The sequence below is a fragment of the Etheostoma spectabile genome, unplaced genomic scaffold, assembly GCF_008692095.1.
Source record: "Etheostoma spectabile isolate EspeVRDwgs_2016 unplaced genomic scaffold, UIUC_Espe_1.0 scaffold00018250, whole genome shotgun sequence".
Lineage (NCBI taxonomy): Eukaryota > Metazoa > Chordata > Actinopteri > Perciformes > Percidae > Etheostoma > Etheostoma spectabile.
Window position 1 is genome coordinate 63,314 of NW_022604179.1, and position 19,230 is coordinate 82,543.

The 19,230-nt window shown below is 41.0% G+C and overlaps 1 protein-coding gene across 5 annotated transcripts; it reads left to right on the forward strand.

Moving 5' to 3' along the window:
* On the forward strand, positions 1–19,061 carry LOC116679813 (lysocardiolipin acyltransferase 1). Of its 5 annotated transcripts, none has more exons than XM_032509267.1 (6): positions 1–74; positions 10,933–11,100; positions 11,505–11,703; positions 12,202–12,348; positions 14,426–14,542; positions 16,753–17,279. In XM_032509267.1, exons 2-6 carry the CDS (start codon positions 10,933–10,935, stop codon positions 17,277–17,279), a joined length of 1,158 nt encoding a protein of 385 aa, XP_032365158.1. In that variant the 5' UTR covers positions 1–74. The 5 variants fall into 5 exon arrangements, with proteins under 5 accessions (XP_032365158.1, XP_032365159.1, XP_032365156.1 ...); XM_032509268.1 differs by having other exon boundaries at positions 12–35; XM_032509265.1 differs by having other exon boundaries at positions 15–340.
* Positions 19,062–19,230: the final 169 nt, after the last annotated feature.

A 19,230-nucleotide genomic window follows, 5' to 3' on the forward strand; every position in this document is an offset into this window, starting at 1 on the left:
CAGCGCCCCCTAATGATGTCTGGCTGTAAGGACAGGTGAGAGGTAACAAGTTGAGAGGTCGTGTTAGCAAAACGGTAAGGCGGCTCTACTTTTGCTGTAGTCATAGTATGTAAAGGCACTCAAAGTAAGCTTTTCGTGGGCTATTATCTCGCGAAAAACAAGCGTCACCTTTAGGGACTAGTAACGCAGTTGTTGCTAAGCTTTAGCTAACGTTAGCAAGCTGCTACTGACTTGCTTAGCTACTTGCTATGTCGCAACCAAGTGCTTGGACTTATTGGAGCTAACATAACTAGCTCACCTAACTGAAACTTTGATTCGGGAGGAGAAACACGGGAGGTGGGTATGTTGTCATCCGACAGTATGTAATATATATATATATATATATATATATATATATATATATATATATATCGACAGTAGTTAGTGCATTATCCAGTCCTCTTAATATTAGCAGGCTAACGTCGGCTAGCATCAGCTGTCTTCTGTTTTATGTTGGATTTCGGTTGCTAAACTAGCATGCATGTTGTTCGTGTCAGCTTGGTTGTGAGCCTGGTCGTTAGCTGTCTCTCATTTTCCAAGTAGCCTATACGTTAACGTTATAGGCAGCACAATCTACGCTAGAGTTGTAACTTCTCAGTGAAATGGCCATTGAAGTGCAGAAACTGTCCTAACGGTAACTATCATAACATCAACCAGTCCATTATAACTTCACATTTCATCTCACCATTTTTAATCTGAAGGGTTACTCTTATTTGCATGTAAGGCTGTGATGTTAAGTCATTATTTGCGAAACAACATGCTAACCGAATGGATGATCATTTACAGACATAACATGGCAAATCTTGTTTGTGGGCCTGATTGTGTAACCACTTAGCTTAACGTTAAAGTTAAACGTTGGCTAACCTGTTTGGTCTTGCTGGTTAAAGTCCTTGCTCTTTATTCGCCCCACCCTGGGATTATGGAAAATGTGTGCACGGTAGATAATTAGCGACTTATTGGTCTTGATCAGACTGCATTAACGAGGCAACGTTTAGTCCGGGTTTCCAATTGCAGGTTGATTTAATATCAGCAAATACCCAGCGTTCAGTGTTGCCATGTCCGCTTATTCTAAGCGACTTTGGGCTTGTTTTTTTGTAAAGTCGCTTACAAATATTGGTAGTCGCGGGTTGCGGTTTTTTTGGGCTTGTCACTAAAGTGTAGTTGCTTATTTGGGCTTGTACACAGCTTGTCCTTGCCGGTTCGCTCGATCCCGCCCCTTTCCCCATAAACACTATAGACAGCAGCGTTATTTCCCGCCCACTTCCTGCTTCTAATTGGCTCTGACCCAGATGGAAACGAGTACCAGCCAATCAGAGGCAGAGCAGGGCGGTCTGCTGTTTTCTGGTTAGGAAAATGCGCGAGTAGCGACTGATGGTGAGTGGACTGTAGGAGAGTTTTTGTAGGAATAAATGCCCGGGATAAAGTGGGTGAAATACGGGAAGAAATATAACAAAGAATCGGAGAAAGGAGGAAAAGAATGGATTCTACCCGTCCTTAGGAACAACTCAAAATCACTGTGAAAAAGTGTCTATATTTCAAATCCCATCAGTTTATTAATGTTAAATAATGTTTAAAAACTCCCTCCTGTGGTCATTGTCCTGAAGCTCAGGAGGGGAAATAAATAAACTCTAGCCTACCGTGTGTACAGTTTACCAATCTGTCCACATGGATTGTAAAACCGTGCATTTTTTCTCTTCCAGGATCTTAGGGGGGCTCCGTAGAAAAAGTCGCTTATTTGGGCTTGTTTTCACAGGCCTGGTTGCGTATTTGTCTCGCAAGATCTGGCAACACTGCCAGCGTTATTGAATCACTCAAAATGGTATAGGAAGGTCCACGATGCAGCCACGGTATGCACCTTGCTCCCAAACTCATTACTCATTCAGACTTTTTGTGCATCTGATAATACACCCCAACCAGTTCAGACATATCAGAGACTGTAAGAAATGAGTCTTAAGATATCAAAATGTCTTCGTGATTTAATGCAAAGTCTTGTTAAATTTTAAGAACCGGAAGGTATCGGTCGTATCGGTTCTCGTGACATCCCTAGTTACTGCAATGTTTACGTAATTTGATCTACGCTTTACGTCCTGATCCTTGCACCATTTCATTTTGTTAATTGTGCACTAAAGTTCTTAAAAAATTGAAATACTCAGTACTTTTAATTTAAGTAATTCACACAAGAGTATAAAAATAGGCTACACCATTTGTTTTTCATATATACTATTTTTATTTGTTGAATTACCAGAAGGCATGCATATATCGGAATCCAGAAATGAGAAAAATAATTTTTATTATTTAACATTTGAAAACCTGTATGAAGTGAACACCAAAGAACAATATTAACTATGCAAATTATTAACAACATACCAAAGTTAAATAAACACCTGAAGCTATAACACTTCTGTTTTCCTAACAGAAGTGTTACAAAATAGCCTACTGTTGAAAAACAAACAGAACTAATCTCCATTGTAGAGATGATTTCAGCATATTGAAAATTCTTCTTCATTCAAGTTCTCTTACATTTACTAAGTAAATTAAAATGGCTACTGTTTCACAGTACTGTGCAGGGTCCAAAATTAACACTAGCCAAACGTGGGGGTGTGCCGACACACAAACGCATAAACACTGGCGCACACATCAGACACAAGCCACTACCTTCAGTTTACTGATAACTAGCGTTTAACTCAGGCTAAATAATTAGCTAGTATGGTGCAATTTTTGGCATTGTGTTTTATTCCTCCTCTCAATACTGCTTCATTTCCCCCTTACACAGTAAATGACCCCGGTTGATTTTGGCAATATTGAGGGGTGCAGACTGAGGAAGGTTGTTAAAGGTGCAATATGTAATACTGACAACTAGTGTTTAAAATAGTTACTGCAGTTTAAATTCAAACTAGAGAGTCGTTTCATTTTTTACATTTCGGAGACATTTGTACGGTGAGACTGGTCACTCTCCATTGACATTTGTCTGTTGAAGTTTAAAACTATTGGATCTGCCCAGAGCCTCTCGGGATCTGCCATAACCAATCACTAAGGTTTGGTCGTGACGTATGCCATGCGCATGTGCAGCAAGAGGGGAGACTGACAAGGCTTATACTTAGCAATAGCGTTGCTAGCTTTAGCCTCATAGCGTTAGGCTTAGCCAACTCTGTCACTACTAAAGGAGCAAGGTGAAAAAATCAAACTTTTCCAGAACCCCGTGGGGAGGAGGGCCACAACTTCACGGCCACCAACAAAAATTACGGAACTACAACTCTAGCGCAGGGCCTCAATGTCATCATTCTCAGACACTCCCTCTGTTTGCTGATTGGACCAGTTCAAATTTGGCCAGAGAAAACTCAAGAATATACCGCAAACCCAGACGTAGTACTGAAGGGAAATGAAAATTGAGCTGAAGTACGTAGGAGGGCGGAGCCAGGCTACTCCCCCGCCCCCTCCTCCCCAGAATCGAAGTTCATGTTGTTTGCCAGGCTGAGACCGCAGCATCCACAACAATCTTGTTAGACGTTTGTCTCACATAGCCAGGCATTACTTAACAGCTCAGGGGAGTAGCTAACGCTAGATGCTGGCTATATTGACAGTCATAAAAGCCCGTGTTCACGCCAAGCTCTGTACCCAACTGACAGACACACTTTTTGAGCTTAGAATTACAGTAGGAACTGCAGAAAAACACAACAACCTCACTGTTGTCTCCACCCGCCTGACAGACACATCCTAGGCTTATAATTACAAAAACTGCTAAAAATGACACTACCTTGTCGTCCTCTCAGCTCTCAGATATCAGCAAATATCCTATCGATGGCCAAAGAATGGATATGTTGTATCGTGATTGAACTTGAGATCTACATCACTATTGCTTAGTTCTGGAGTGTTTTCTGCTGTTTTAAAAATATACCTGCACTTAAATCTATTTGCAATTAATTTCACAGCATTATTTATTTCATTCTTCCACTCTCTCTTTTCCTCTCTCTTAAAACACATACACACACACACGCATTCTCACTCTCTCTCTCTTAAGCTCATTGTTTAGCCTAGACTTGCTTGACCTCTTCACTCTGCTCTCCTGTGTTGGGATGTCTGGTCTTGGCTTAAGGAATGCAAAAGGATTGCCAGAGAATTTAGACTTGGACTATGTGGAGCAGGCCTATGCTTTGCATTGCGTGTGGTGGTGTGTGGGGAAAGTACTTTCGGAATCATTACTATCTTGAAAAAATAAATGAAGAACCAACCTAAATGGATTGCACTAAATCAAACCACAAGTGGTATTTGCTTTGGAGCATGCAACAAAAGTGTTTCCGTGGATACCTTATAAAAATATTGTGTCCCAGGTGTTGACACCAAGCGGAAGAAAACATGTTTATTTAACATCTAAATGTCCATAATTCCATTCACTTCTCACAACGCAGACTCCAGGTGTGCCATGCATTTTTGCTGTATGTATAAATAGGCTTGTCTGCTTGTTCCAAGAGTCACCCAAGGGTGTGCTTTTTGTGTGTGTGGGGACACAGCCTAATTTTGCTGAGCAAGCTTGTTTTGTCACCTCTTTCGTGTCACACATTTTCCGTTTTTAAAGCCAGTAACCCTTAAACCCTTACTGCCAGCATAATCATGAACACAAACACACTTGCATCCTTTAAATGCACCTTCAGCCACTTTGGTCGCTGCCGTGAGATTTGCTGCGTCATGGTGCGGCACAGGGTGTCAACGAGGGCAAGATGATGGGAGTGTTGGGGGCAGGTAGTCTGAACTAAAAGCTTGTGAAATCATAACAGTAATTGAGGTGGAAAGTGTGAACCACAGTTATAAGAGAAGAAAAAAAACCTGCTGGATAAAATGTCTCCTTGTAGCATCAGCTCAGACTCCCTGCGTCAGCAGGGCCAGGACCTAATCAAATCAGGAATCTGTTTCCCCTTTTAATCTTTATCTCAGCTGGCTTTAATTGACTTGCTCTTAGTCCTAGTTAATCATATTGTTTGTTTAGGTTGTTTGACTCTTAGCCTTCTTACTGTTTTTAGTTTATTGACGTAGCCCTTCATTATTCATTCATCTATAAAACAAGAAACCTCTGTGCGTTTGTGTGTCCCCACACATAGCGGGCGGGCGATGGCTTCTTCTCTAGGGCGGCTGATTGCCGACGAAGAGAGACGCCAGTATTGTCCAGAGACAGTGAGGTCGCAACACCTCTTTCTGTCACTGACTCAGGTGCGGCAGCAAGGCTACGGGCGCGTTGTGTAGTGGGCCAGCGCCTTGCATGGCAGCTCCGCCACCATCGGCAAATGTGAATTGGTGAATAAGAGGAAAATTTACCATCTCAATTCTGCAGTACTCTCGAGTCCCCACAGAAGGCTCTCTCTGTCACTTCTGTTCAGTGAGCAACAGCGAGGCTTGGGCGTGTCATGTAGTACTGCAGATAGGGTCTGTGCACTGTGCAGGAGGAAAAGTAAGATAGACATTCTATTGCTTCTAACTTTCTCTCTATGTGATCATTTTACAAGTAAATACAGCCAAACCCACAGCACAGCTGCTGTCTTTAACTTGTGTTTGGTGATTATGTCGGATGATGTCGCAGTTCATGATTTCAGCAGTGCAAAGGGAAAAAAGTTCCGAACTGGCACACAATCTTAACAAAAAAGAGTAATTCATATTTAGAGCTTGTGAAATGATGTGCAGCGGAAGAATTATCTTGTGCATATGTGAAATGTTTTTGTTTAGATTTAATTTGCATGTGTTAAAACGTTTTGTAGCTGTAGAATAATTTTGTGCATGTGTAATCAAAATATGTGGAGGGAATTATTTAACACTGAAGTTTCACAAAGTGTGACTAAAAGACACAAATTTCCTATCTGTGTGTAAATGCCTGAAGTTACAAGGATACATTTTGACTGTTTTTACACCTAACTAACTAAGGATAAGTCCAACTGTCCGATCAGCGGGCAAAAGTTTCAGTTCTGTTTACTTTGTCCATCTGGAGCATGTTGGAGTCAGCACCAAGGGGGTAAGTGAGCATCCAGAAAGCGTACCTCCTATGGGGAGATTCTGAGGCTAACAAGCCATCACCTTCCGTTAGCATTCCATTGACGGGTGAGCTACCCAGGCACCACACCACGCAACTTTTTGTCGCACAGTAGAGAAATGACCGTATAGTCATGAGAAGCTTGCAGGCAATCGGGGGAACGTGGAGGCAAACAGTCGAGGGAGAAGCATTAAGCATCGGAACACAACATTTCAGCAACGTTTTGATGGATTGGAAATACTTCGGTATGTGGCAAGTGAATTCATATGTAATAGTAACATTTACCCATGAACAGATTTCTCTTGGCACAGCTACCAGAAGACTTACAACTTTCAGACAGGTTGCTTACGTCACATCTACGTTGTCAGGCTCAGTTGGAGGCTGCACAGTAACGCTCGGCTGTCACTGGAGATGTGCTTCTAATTGACTAAAAGTCTATGGCACCGCGGTGTCTATTTCTTCCACTGTCTATGGCCAACATGGAGGCGCTGACTCTTCTGGGAAACAGGTGGGTTAATTACACATGTAGGCACAGAACATGCCAGTGAAGCTTTACGTTGTTATTAACCAGACATATGAAGACAGCTGTGCGTGCATCCAGGGGTTACTTAATTTAAATATTTATTAGTTTATGTGGTCATTGCTAACGTCTTAGCCGCTTCACTCTGTTGGCTAATGTTTATTGTTGTGCTGTTGAAGCAAGGAATGTTGAGGCTAATCTTTAACAGGTGCTTCCCGACATACTGCCGCAGGCACTTGGGGGTGAATAACGTTAGCGGTTTGCAATATAGCTAGTCTATTGTTTTGACTGTGGCCGCAATCGGCAGACTCTACTAAGGGTGCTCCAGAGCTGTTATTTTTTTTTCTAGCAAGAAATAGCATCTCAGGGGTGAGATACATTAGAATTATTGCTAAAATAACGTAGGTCCACTCACCATTTAAATTTCTCTTTTATCGTTGGAAATCATACTCCATTTGTCTTTGAGTCTAGATTTGTGGTAATGTGTGTCCATGTTATGACACTCCATCCAGACACTTAGAGAGTTAAAGCTCTCTGTTTGCTGAGATGTATTTATCACTTTTAACTGTGATTGGTACAGCAGATTAAGAACTATAAGACCAGTAATGTGACTGGCTGAGAGAGTATTTATTAATCGCCATACTCACTGATCTATATATTTACCTTCACCCGGTCCTTTTCCATGTTGCGCTGCTGCAAACCAAAATAGAATGTGCACGGAGACACCCACACAGTGTGTGCGCCACCACAACATTTCACTGAATTTAAATTTTAACCAAAGTGCTAAATATTAAAGTGGGGGTGCAATGCATGCTTTGCCACTGCACTGCTTTTTAGTTGCCACTGCATATATATTTTATTAATGCTGACCAATTGTTCTTTATGTAATTGAAATCTATACTATTATGTGTTTTAGTGCAAAGGATCAAGGGAAACTGTGGTGTTGCAACTGGAGTGTGTTGCTGCTGTTCAGCAGGGAATATTCCTCTGCCCAGCCTGGGAGGACCATGACTGCCTCGGCATCCCCAGAAACTGCAACATTCTCTTCTCCTATGTCTGCACTCTGTGTGTCTAAAGCACCATCCTCCCCACCACCCAACACCTGTACAGGAAGCGATATTGGAGATTGAACACAGTGAGCCGTACACCGTTAGTTACAATGATTTAACGAAGCTTTGAGGCAAATTATTTTAGTTATTTGAGGAATCCTTTCAGCCCTAATTAATAATCGATACAACAAACGCTTGTTTGTGCCCGTTACTCATTTTTTACTGTGGGGGTCACAGGGCTTAGTAATGTGTGAATTAGTGCAAAACAGTGCCATAATGTATTTTCTGGTTGTGCATAAATGTGCACCATCACTGGCTATAGTGGGATACATGGGATGGGAATTGTGAGGCTCGGAAGATATGTATAACTCGGTTATCAAATTGTTTACTTGATATGGATGCAAATAGGTAAAGGCAAATCTTTCTCCGGGACAAACAAATTCGTGGTTGTTGGTCTAAAGATATATGCAAATTGTTTTGTAACCATGGGCTTGGTGAGTTGTTTTTTAATAATGAAAAGCTGAATATTGGTCTGTTAAAAGAATCTGTGTTTGCTGAGAGCAGGGGGCCAACCATATATTGTATATAAGCCAAAATTGCGTATTTTTATGACAATAAACCTGAATATGGCAGGGAGAATTATGTTGTGTATATAATCGGTCTAAAAAGCAAAGATCTGTATGTGCTCAGTTGAGATCTGGTATTTTACCTTTGTGGAAACAAGACGATACGTTTAAATAATATAGAAAATGTTTTGTATTTTCTACTGTCCTTTTTATTGTGAACAGCAGGTAAAATAAAAACAGTTTATTTTTGGGAAAAAAATGTTTGGCATGACAGAAATAAAGTAAAACTAACTAAAAAATGAATCAATGGCTCCAGCTCCTCCATGTTGACAACAATTTGCTTTAGATAGGCGGCGTAACCAGAAAGAGAGCCTTTTTCCCTCTGAGTGGACAGTTTAACTTCTCTTCTGATTGGATGGTCAGTGGGCAATGCCCTGATTGGCTAGTCAGCTCGGGCATAAAAACAGGGTCAAAATAAGTGCTGTGCGATTAATTGAATTTCAATTTCGGCTCCCAACGATCACCAAAATAGTGTAACCGAGAAAACACGATTATTTTGTCATGTTCTGTTTTGCAAGAACACTCTTATTTTGTCTTGTGTTCTGAATGACACGCACATCCATACGTGCACATTCGCCCCTCCCGAAGCCATAAAATCTCTCAGCAGTCGGGGGCCAGTTGTGTGCATCCACGGCATCCACTACCCCCTCCCCGCTGTAGTAGATGTTGTATTCCCACGACACGCTGTATTCACTTACTGTTTAAAACCTTTTCCAGCTTAGTGCATGGGCCTACCGCTCAAAACCAACATGAAAAAACATAGTCATGTTCCTCAGCATTTAGTTTTTTTTGTTGTTGTTGTTAACTGTATGTAAAATGAGTCAACATGAGTCCCATAACGTTATTCTACTGTGTATGTGCTGGATTTTTCTTTAGGTATCTAGTAAATAAGCCCACTCAGGGCAACATTATTGTTCATATTTTAGCACAATGTTTAGTAATGACAGTAGGCTAGTAGTGGTCATAGTAGTGAAAATGTGACGTGTGATGCAGTATTGTGTTGCTGTATATCTGGAATTGTTCATTAGCTGTGTAAAGTTATGTGTGATATCTGTAAAAGCTGAACAGACACTAGTAAAAAAAGATTTTATTCTGATCCAAAGACTCTTTCTGTGAGATAAAGGACATTTGCGTGTCCGTCGCTCACAATCTCAGATTACTCCACAAATTGTAACATCACATACACAAATAATTCTACAGCTGAACATCATTTCACAAGCACAAGATATTATTGACCCTTGTTTGATTCCATATAAAACAGACAGGTGTCTTAGCATGTAGCAAGTGCAGCATTTGGACCAAAGTCCACGTACTAATAAGGTACATCAAAACAGGTGCAACAAAATGGTTAGGAGAGAGAGGAAGATTCCAGTCAAGTTCACAGTCCTCAGAAGAGGTCTAATCAGGCAAAATAACTGGAAACACCTGTATACATATGCAGGAACATGTTCCATAAGTGTAGCATTACCATTGGAAGCTGAAGCGGTCACCACTGATGTCATTGAAATGACAAGGGATCCACATTGGCAAAACCATGGACAATTGAAGGTCCTGTTTCTTGGTTTTGGATAACAGAAGGATTACAGGCTCAGTTCCCTTCCCTCAGGGATCTTATGACCAAGGTATTTCTGCTGTGTTGCAGCTACTGTTACGAACATGCTTAACCGTGCTAATTCAGTCTACTTTAATGCTTTCCATTTATGTTCATCTAGAGTAGCTTACTGGTGTCTATGCAGTTTGAATTTGTGTTTTTTGCCTAGTAAATTCTGCACCGGTGTGAATGATAAATTGGTTGATGGCACTCAAAAATTACCATAGCTTCAGGTGTGCTGGCATGCTACAGGAGTGGGTTTTTTGTTGAGAATGTTACGTTTCCATTCATATATATATATATATATATATATATATATATATATATATATACACACACACACACATACTACAACATAAAGCCTTTGTAAAACATTACTAAATAAATACAGAGATTACATTTTATTCAGGGCTAAATTATGTGGTATCGAATCGGTGCAATGATTCACACACAAGGGTTAGCTGCCACGGTGTAAGAAAACAGTCAAGTGCTGCGGTATGGCAACATCTCTGATTTACATTAACTGTACGGTATATTGTCTCATCATATTGTCACATTGCCTACACCTAGCTTTATTTTGAAAAAAACAACAATATAGCCATTGTTAAAATTTCCAGGTACACTTTATTGACCATATTTTACAGCTTCAGTGGATGTAGCCGGGATAGTTTACCACCAATCTTTTATGTTGTGAACATCCTAAAATGTTGCTTGTGTACTGTATGCACCTGTAAAGACTGTGAATAATTTTGTAGCCACAACCACACTTGATTTATTGACCATACACCCACAATCTGTTACCCACACTCAGAAAGGTTCCTCTATTTAAATTCCACACTAGGAATGTCTGCCCTGTAATGTGGGAAAATATGTCAGAAGAACAACAGAACAGCAGTCCTTGCTATTGATGGGACTGTCGATAATCCCAGTTGTTTCATGTTACAGAGATGCTCCGCTTCAGCGAGCCTACTTTCCATGGTGGAAATTCAAGTCAGGAATTAATTCCATAAATGTCATCGTTTTTCTTGTCTTAACAAAACAATGTCGGCTCACGCTTCGACTGGGTTAATCTTGTCTCCTTCATCTCTCCACAGATGGCTGTGTCGGTGCGGGGCCTGTACTTTGTGGTGACCCTTTTTTTGGGTAGTTTTTTTGGAAGTGTCTTCATGCTGGGTCCTTTTTTGCCCCTCATGCTGCTGTCTCCTGCTTGGTACCGCTGGATCACTGATCGTATCGTCGCTACCTGGCTCACCCTGCCTGTGGTGTGTACTCCAGCTTAACCTTTACTTAGCCTACTAATGTGGGTGCCAGATGGCCTTGAGCTACCTGGGTTTGACAGACACAGTCACAACATCTCAGCCTTATTTATGCCTCCCTGTGTAATCTCATATTTTTGTTTTCATCTGAAGTATTCCTCATTTATTTAGATTGCCCTTGAGAACAATTATGCAAATCTTTTTTACAGTGACTGCAGGAATTGAAGGCATTATTTATTTTCTTCTCACTCTCATAAATGTATCTTATCACCTTCTCTCTTACCAGTCCCTCCTCTCTTTCTCTACATCCATCTCCATTTTGCTCTCTCTTACTGCCCTTTCCATTCCTCCCTCTTTTGTACTATTTCTTCATCATCCTTCCTCTGTCCCGGTGTCTCTTCCCTCTGTAGTCATTGCTGGAGCTGGTATTTGGTGTGAAGGTGGTGATAACAGGTGATGGCTTCATTCCGGGGGAGCGAAGTGTGATCATTATGAACCACCGTACCCGCCTGGATTGGATGTTTCTTTGGTGTTGTCTGCTCAGGTACAGCTACCTGCGTCTAGAGAAGATCTGCCTCAAGGCTGCCTTGAAGGCTGTGCCTGGCTTTGGTGGGTATACAGTGGGGGCTCTGTCCTTTCCTGCACGCACGCGCACACACACACACACACACACACACACACACACACACACACACACACACACACACACACACACACACACACACACACACACACACACACACACACACACACACACACACACACACACACACACATATACACACACACACACACACACAGACTTGCACACCTCTGCATACCATAATATATGCTTTGCAAAGAATTTCTTCAAAAACATTATTACACCATTGCAAAGCAGTTTACTGTGAACATAGGAAGAGATACAGCTGATTCTAAATTTAAAAGAAGAACAGTATAATGGACATTCTGAGTAGTAGAATCACAGAGTACTCTGATGGAAAAGGCCAAAGTCGGATGCTTTTCTTGGAAAACATAGGCTCTGCATGCTTTGAAAAGTCTTACCGAATCAGTTTAACGTACAAATGAATCAATTACACATGTAAAGACTTTGTATGTATTTTACAGGCTGGGCAATGCAGGTGGCCTGCTTCGTCTTTATTCAGCGTCGTTGGGAAGATGACAAGAAGCACATGGGGAACATGCTGGACTACTTCTGTGACATCAGAGAGCCACTGCAACTGCTGCTGTTCCCGGAGGGCACAGACCTCACTGGTAAGTTTTAAACAATGCAACTCTCTATCCATTCTTTGGGACAATTAGCCTACATTTCAGTTGTTAGTGCAAAGGTGAGAATAACACTGTTATGCAAACCCAATTTCCAAGTGAAAAGGCATAGCAAAATTGATGGACACACGCCCCACACAGTCATTTCTGCAAGAATGCTCTGATCTTGTCTCAATCCGAGCATCAGCGACCCCAGTGTCTAAAGCCCTTTCACACCACAAATAAGCCAATCAAAGTCATGAGTAGCTTTACTGGGATTTACATATCATGATGTCATGAAGGGGCCAGTGAAGTTACATTGTAATTGGCCAGCAGATTAAGGGCTTTAAAAACTGTTTGATGTTTTTTGCGCCTGTGCATTTTGTGTCTGCAAGCGCACACGTTTGCATTTAAGCCTCTTAAACCTCAAGGCTTAATTTGACACAAACAAGCATGCACTGTCGTCTTACGCGGAAGTCGTCCTGTTTTTTACTCTTGGCATACATACAGACCTCCATCTACAGGATCAGGTCCAGAGTGCACGTAAGCCCCTCTAAACATTTCCATGACCCCTTTTTTAAAGCTTGCAGAGCTTGTGTAAATTTAATGAAAGATTGTGTAAGAATGACATGTCACAGGTTTGCCCCCCCCCCCCCCCGCCCTCCCAAGAGAGCAGAGGCCTGATCAACAGAGTTCTGTCGATAGTCTTTTTGTCCTACAAGTTGGCCTGAAGGAGCTACTTGTTACATAATATGACTAGTGAGTCTTCATATAGTTGACATGTTCCTGGTTAATAAACAATCATCTTTCCTGTGTTGATTTCCCACTGTGGTTTTTAAAAATGTGTAAGCATTTGTCACTGGTGGATGTATTTCATGAAGGTGCTCATATCCTGTAACTAACATTTGTATTTTATTTATTAAGGACAACACACAATCAACTTTTCTATAAATGTGCCAGTGTTAGCCAGTCGGGTAATTTTTAACTGTAGTCTTTTGGCCAGATGATTTTAGGCCATGACAGCAGGAAGCAACAAAAAACATTAATACAAGTTAAAATATACACACCGTAATCAAAAAGACGAGCTGCAGAGCTGCAGAAAGTAACATGGCACTAGGAGAGATTACACATCAACAGTAGCTCCAGTTAATATAAGAAGCCAAGCAAGCATCAGGACATGTTCATACAACTCTGACACCAGTCAGCCATGAAACGCAATAACAAGCAGTAATAAAAACATAAAATAGACTATATCACTCTCTCACTCTCTCATGAGGAAGGTGTTAATACAGCACAGACTAATAAAATGGTATAATATTTAAAATACATAAAATACACAACATGAATGTTTAACTGCTATTTTTATATTAGCATACTGTTATTTTTGATATTGTATCTTTTATCTACAAAGTTCTATTTTTTAATAAGGGTGCATTATATGGAATAATTAGTCTTTCGCAGTTAATATACTTTTAGTTATATTTTAAATTATAGATTATAAATTAGACTATAAAGCTACTCAGTATTTAAGCAGCTGTAAAGTACACAGTCAAAATGAATTCAAATTATTATCAAACCTATACTGCTGGCTTGTTAAGAATCATTGAAATGAACTTTAATTATTTTCAATGTATGTCAATTTAATATGTACACATAGTTGATTGTTCCTCAATCAGAATACTTTCCACGTACAACATATGTGACATAATTTACAAGTTAAAACAACGTATTATGGTGAATGCAGTTGCCAGAGGTTTCTTTCCCTCTGCCATTACTCTACTGAATAAGAGGGGCCCTCCCCACTTGGGCCACTCACCCACTTCTCTACACATTACATAGTTATCATTCCAGTATACATCTTGCACAGTACTTTGCAATATTAATTTTTGCGCTTTAAATCATCCCACTCCATGTGTACTTGTCTGATATTATGTCTTATTTGTATTTTGTATATTATGTGCATAAATGTATATTGTTGTCTCTATTGTACCGTATGTGTCTATGTATAGAAAGTTAACTCCTACCAAAGTTAAAGAATACTTGGCCTATAAATCTGATTCTGATTGTGTATCTGTGTCTCTTGTAGAAAATACAAGAGCAAAGAGTGATGCGTTTGCTGCCCAAAACAACCTGCCGAAATTTGAGTATGTGCTGCATCCCCGCAGCACTGGATTCACCTTCATTGTGGACAGACTACGAAAAGGTTAAACTATTTCTGAAATCATGAAATGTCTACAATAAACATGAGTGATTGGCTTATTATTAAAAAAATATATATTGTTAGTGTGCAGTCAAATGGCAGCATTTCTGCTGATGGGCATTATTTGGTCACAGTCATCATGATGGAAATATTTTATCAGCAAAACCACGGGGAAATGACATGCTTACATGATGATTGTAGTAGCATCAGTGTGGAAGAGATATCATACCTGTTATTTGTCAGAGTCTCAGACCTACGTTTCATCCTACTGCCAGCCATTACAACACCGCTGAGATTCTCATGTTTCCCTATGAGCTCATTCTGGCAGTCCTCCAGAGTTCTTAAATACCACCTCTGGCCGTGCCGTCTCATCCCCCACCTGCCCTCAATGCTGAGCATGGCACTAACTCTCCAAGCAGGTGTTGTGAATCCCTGTGATGTCAACCGACTTAGCCAATTCTCCTCTCCCTCTCTCTGCACTGCTGACTGACATGCTGTGCATGTTGTCTTTGTCCCACGTCCACTGTGGCCCTGTCAGCTCTATTTTTACCTTGGTAGAGCTGAGCTGTACAGGAGCAGGCGCTGGCAGGTGTCACCCTATCCACTTGATATTTCATTCAGCTCTATGTGTGTTCTGCAGATCAATGACAATGGTATAGAGCTCATGATACTTTTGAAAGCAGTCTTTAAGTAAAATAATTGGAAAAGCAGTTTTTCAACAACTCAACCATTTCTTGTCACTTAACAACAGTTTTGATACCTTTTCAGTAGGGTTTCAGACCACAGCACTGAGACGGCTCTTGTCAAAGTCTTTAATGACATCCACCTTAACACAGATAGTGGAAAAATTTCAATCTTAGTATTACTTGATCTCAGTGCTGCATTTGACACGGTCGACCATCACATAGTACTAGACCGATTGAAAACTGAGTTGGCCTTTCTGGCTCAATACTAAACTGTTTTGAATTCTACTTAGAGAATAGGGACTACTTTGTGTCTATAAGTAATTCTGCATCTAATCATAAAAATATGACGTTTGGAGTATCCCAAGGCTCCATTCTGGGGCCTCTTCTGTTTAACATCGACATGCTTCCAACAACAACAAAATAAGTTACTAATAGTTAGGCGGATGACACACAAATTTACATAACCTTATCGCCAGGGGACTATAGTCCAATACAAAAACTGACTAAGTGCATCGAACAAATTAACGACTAGATGTGCCAGAACTTTCTTAAATTAAATGAAGTAAAAACTTAGGTGGTTGTTTTTGGAACAAAAGAGCAACGATTAAAAGTCTGCGCTCAGCTTCAAACAACAATGTTAAAAACAACAGAGAAGGCCTGAAATCTTGGTGTAATGGTTAAAGGACTTATGTCTCAGCAGGGTTTGGAAAACTTGTCCATGCTTTCTGTCCATGCTATCTTCAGTAGACTTGACTACTGTAACGGTGTCTTAACAGGTTTCCCTAAAAAATCAAGTTCTCAGAATGTGGATCACATCACTCCAGTTCTGAGGTCCTTAAACTGGCTTCCTGTGCCTCAAAGAATTAATTTCAAAATACTTTTGCTAGTTTATAAATCACTAAACGTTTTAGGGCTAAAATACATTTCTGATCTGCTACTACATTAAGAACCACCCAGACTTCTCAGGTTGTCTAGGACAGTTCAGCTTTCTGTCCCCAGAGTCAGAACTAAACGGGGAAGCAGCGTTCAGTTTCTATGCTCCTCATATCTGGAACAAACTACCAGAAAACTGCAGATCTGCTGCAACTCTGTTCTTTTAAATCAATTCTTTTTGATGTTGCCTTTCTTTAAATGGTTGTTCATATCTGTTTTTTTATTTTAACTTTTTGTGTAAAGCTCTTTGAATTGCCCTGTTGCTGAAATGTGCTATACAAATAAAGCTGACTTGCCTTGCCTTGAGAGGATGAAGCACTAAGCCCCTAGAAAATTAGAGGTACATGAGTAATGGCACTAAGAGCTGGGATTATAAATGGTGCATAAAACAGTTCCAAGAACAAGTGTGGATGCGAAAAAAGGAATAATATTAAGTCTCCCAGCGGTGTCATGTCTGAAACCGGGTAGTTTAAAATAAGCTGTGACTAAAAATGTATTTTACACAGCTTTTTCATTTATTTATGATTTTGCAATAGCAATTATAACAGCACGGGATGTTCCTGTGATCATTTAAAACTGTGTCCCTTTTTCTAGGAGACAACCTGGATGCCGTCCATGATATTACCGTGGCATATCCCAAGAACATCCCTCAGACAGAACGCCACCTCATCATGGGGTTTTTCCCCCGTGAAATCCACTTCCACGTCCGCCGCTACCCAGTGGCTTCCCTGCCTGACTCTTCCTCTGACCTGGAGTCTTGGTGTCGAGAGCGCTGGGCTGAGAAGGAGATCCGTCTGCGGGACTTCTACTCAGGCCAGCCCCGGGCCTTTGATAGGGACGGTGTTGCGCGTGTGCCACCTTGTAAGACGGAGTTGCGAGTGACCCTGATCAAAGCTGCCTCACTGCTGTACTGGAGCAGCTTCATTGCTCTGTGCTTCACTGGCCTGTGGCTGTGGGCGCCATTCAGGCTCTACTGCCTGATCATGGTTGGAGTGTATATGGGCCAGCAGAAGCTGATTGGCGGGCTGGAGCTGCTAGAGTTGGCCTGCCATCGATACTGGAAGACAATGGCTGCCAACGCGGGTGAGAAGAGTAAGGGGCTGGATGGAAAGCTGCTGTGAGGATGGCCAACAGGGGTGGCTGGCCAATGATATGTTTCCACCTTTGCTCAGCAAGGACACTGTGGACTCAGTTGTCTTGGCCTGTTCGGTCCAGGGGGCAAGAGGATCCATTTGGGGGACCCAGTGCTCCATGCCTTAGAAAGGAACGGGAGTAATGAGTTCACTTCCTGACTGTATGCATGGTCTCAGTGGAGAGAGAGCTTACCTTTCTTTTGAAGCAGAAAAAGAGGAATGTTATTTAGAGTTATGTGTTGGATTTGAGGAATTTATCACACATAATGTGTCACTTTCCCTTTGAATCCATTCCTTGTATGAACCCTGTTATTTAGCTTGCTGTCGGTGCATTTTATCAGTTAATGTTATTGGTGTTTATTGTAGTTGTTTGTTGAGAACCTCAGTGTGGTTATGTCATGATAAAAACAATGCTGTTAGTATTTGCTATACTGTTGCCATGTCTTTGTAACTGATGTTATTGTATGCTTTGTGGCCCTTGGTTTTATATTATTGTTGTGAAATATGGAGCAGAGCCTTAGTACAGACCACCTGTACGACTTGACTCTAACCAATATTGAAATCAGCACTGTAGTTAGCAGGAATAGACTGATGGGACTAGTTAAATGAATCAGTTTTGATTAGTAGTCACTAGCAACGGAATAACTAAGGAATATACAGGTATATATGTGTACCATTGTTTACCTTTTATTGGGTATAATTACCTTTTTATACAAATTGGGGAATGAGGTTTTCCTAGGAAGTCCTCGGAGATAACGTCTGTGATGATGTTTATTACTGTGTAGGTCAGGAAACATAGACTATGTTATTTTGCTTCTTTGCTCAAGTAGCTTTTGCACATAAAAGCCAAAGGTGAGAAAATCAGATGTGATTTTAAAGAGGACCAAACAGAATGTAGTCTGACTTTGTTAGGAAAGGGTAGCCTCATCCACCGCTGGTAAGGTTACCCAAAGCTGCGCTGAGGTAAGACTTCCAGTCATCAATTTATCAGGATCAAAGATCTGACTGAGATCCTGTCTGTAGAAGCAGATTTGTGCCCTTTCTGGGAAATGAAGGGATGCCTTGTAGAGGCAGGATGTGGGTGGTGGTGGTGCTGAGGTGGAAGAATGTCCTGTTGGGACAACATTACCCCTCGATGTGCAGGGTGGCATAGAGGACCAGACTTGGAGTGGAAAACTGGCCATGAACTCAACCTAATCCAAAAAAGCCCTGTAATGCCCACCTCTGCCTGTGTCCCTCTCTAGAGGATTGGCATTGATGCGCCTGCTAAACTCAATTAGAAAATGACAGCTGAGGAAGCTACTCCAATTGTGCCAAAAAAGGACAGAAAATGAAACAAGATTTGAGTGGCGCATCAACCACACTTTTAGCCACCGATCTCTCCTTGCCACTCGATACCATTTTAAACTGTTAATTCTGTGAGTCAGGAAACATTTGTGTCTTAGACAGTCTATAGCACTTTCTGTAACACTGCAATGGGGGATCTAGATGACCACTTCAACCCTATTTTGTGAGACAAATGTCTTGACAAGCGTCATTTTTTGTTTATATGAATATAGTTTATATGTAGTTTAGGTGTAAAGAGGCTGTTTTCAGTCACTGTGATCCAGCTGTGAATCTCCATGTTTTACTCTTTCACCTGTGCTGTTTTCTGTTGCTCATGTTACAATCACTTGCTGATGCTGGACCTCTTCAAAGTCACTGTCCTCAGGTAAATAAGAGTCTCTTACAGGAGGAAATGTACATCTAAATAAATATACTATATCAACTTATTCACGTTACCAGTCATTGTTCTTTTGAATTTCACACTACATACTAATACTCATTTCATATTAAACTCATCTGGCCTGTTGATTATTAATGTAATAGCTCATGTCATTAGATGTACAGCAACATCAGTTTAAAATTGTGACAGTGGGTTTTCATTACACATTACATT

Excerpts from the sequence above, each read along its gene's own strand:
- LOC116679813 (XM_032509267.1), top strand. The coding sequence starts at position 10,933 with ATGGCTGTGTCGGTGCGGGGCCTGTACTTTGTGGTGACCCTTTTTTTG. Across the intron at positions 11,704-12,201 it reads GAAGGCTGTGCCTGGCTTTG|GCTGGGCAATGCAGGTGGCC; the intron begins GTGGGTATACAG and ends TGTATTTTACAG. Across the intron at positions 12,349-14,425 it reads GGAGGGCACAGACCTCACTG|AAAATACAAGAGCAAAGAGT; the intron begins GTAAGTTTTAAA and ends TGTCTCTTGTAG.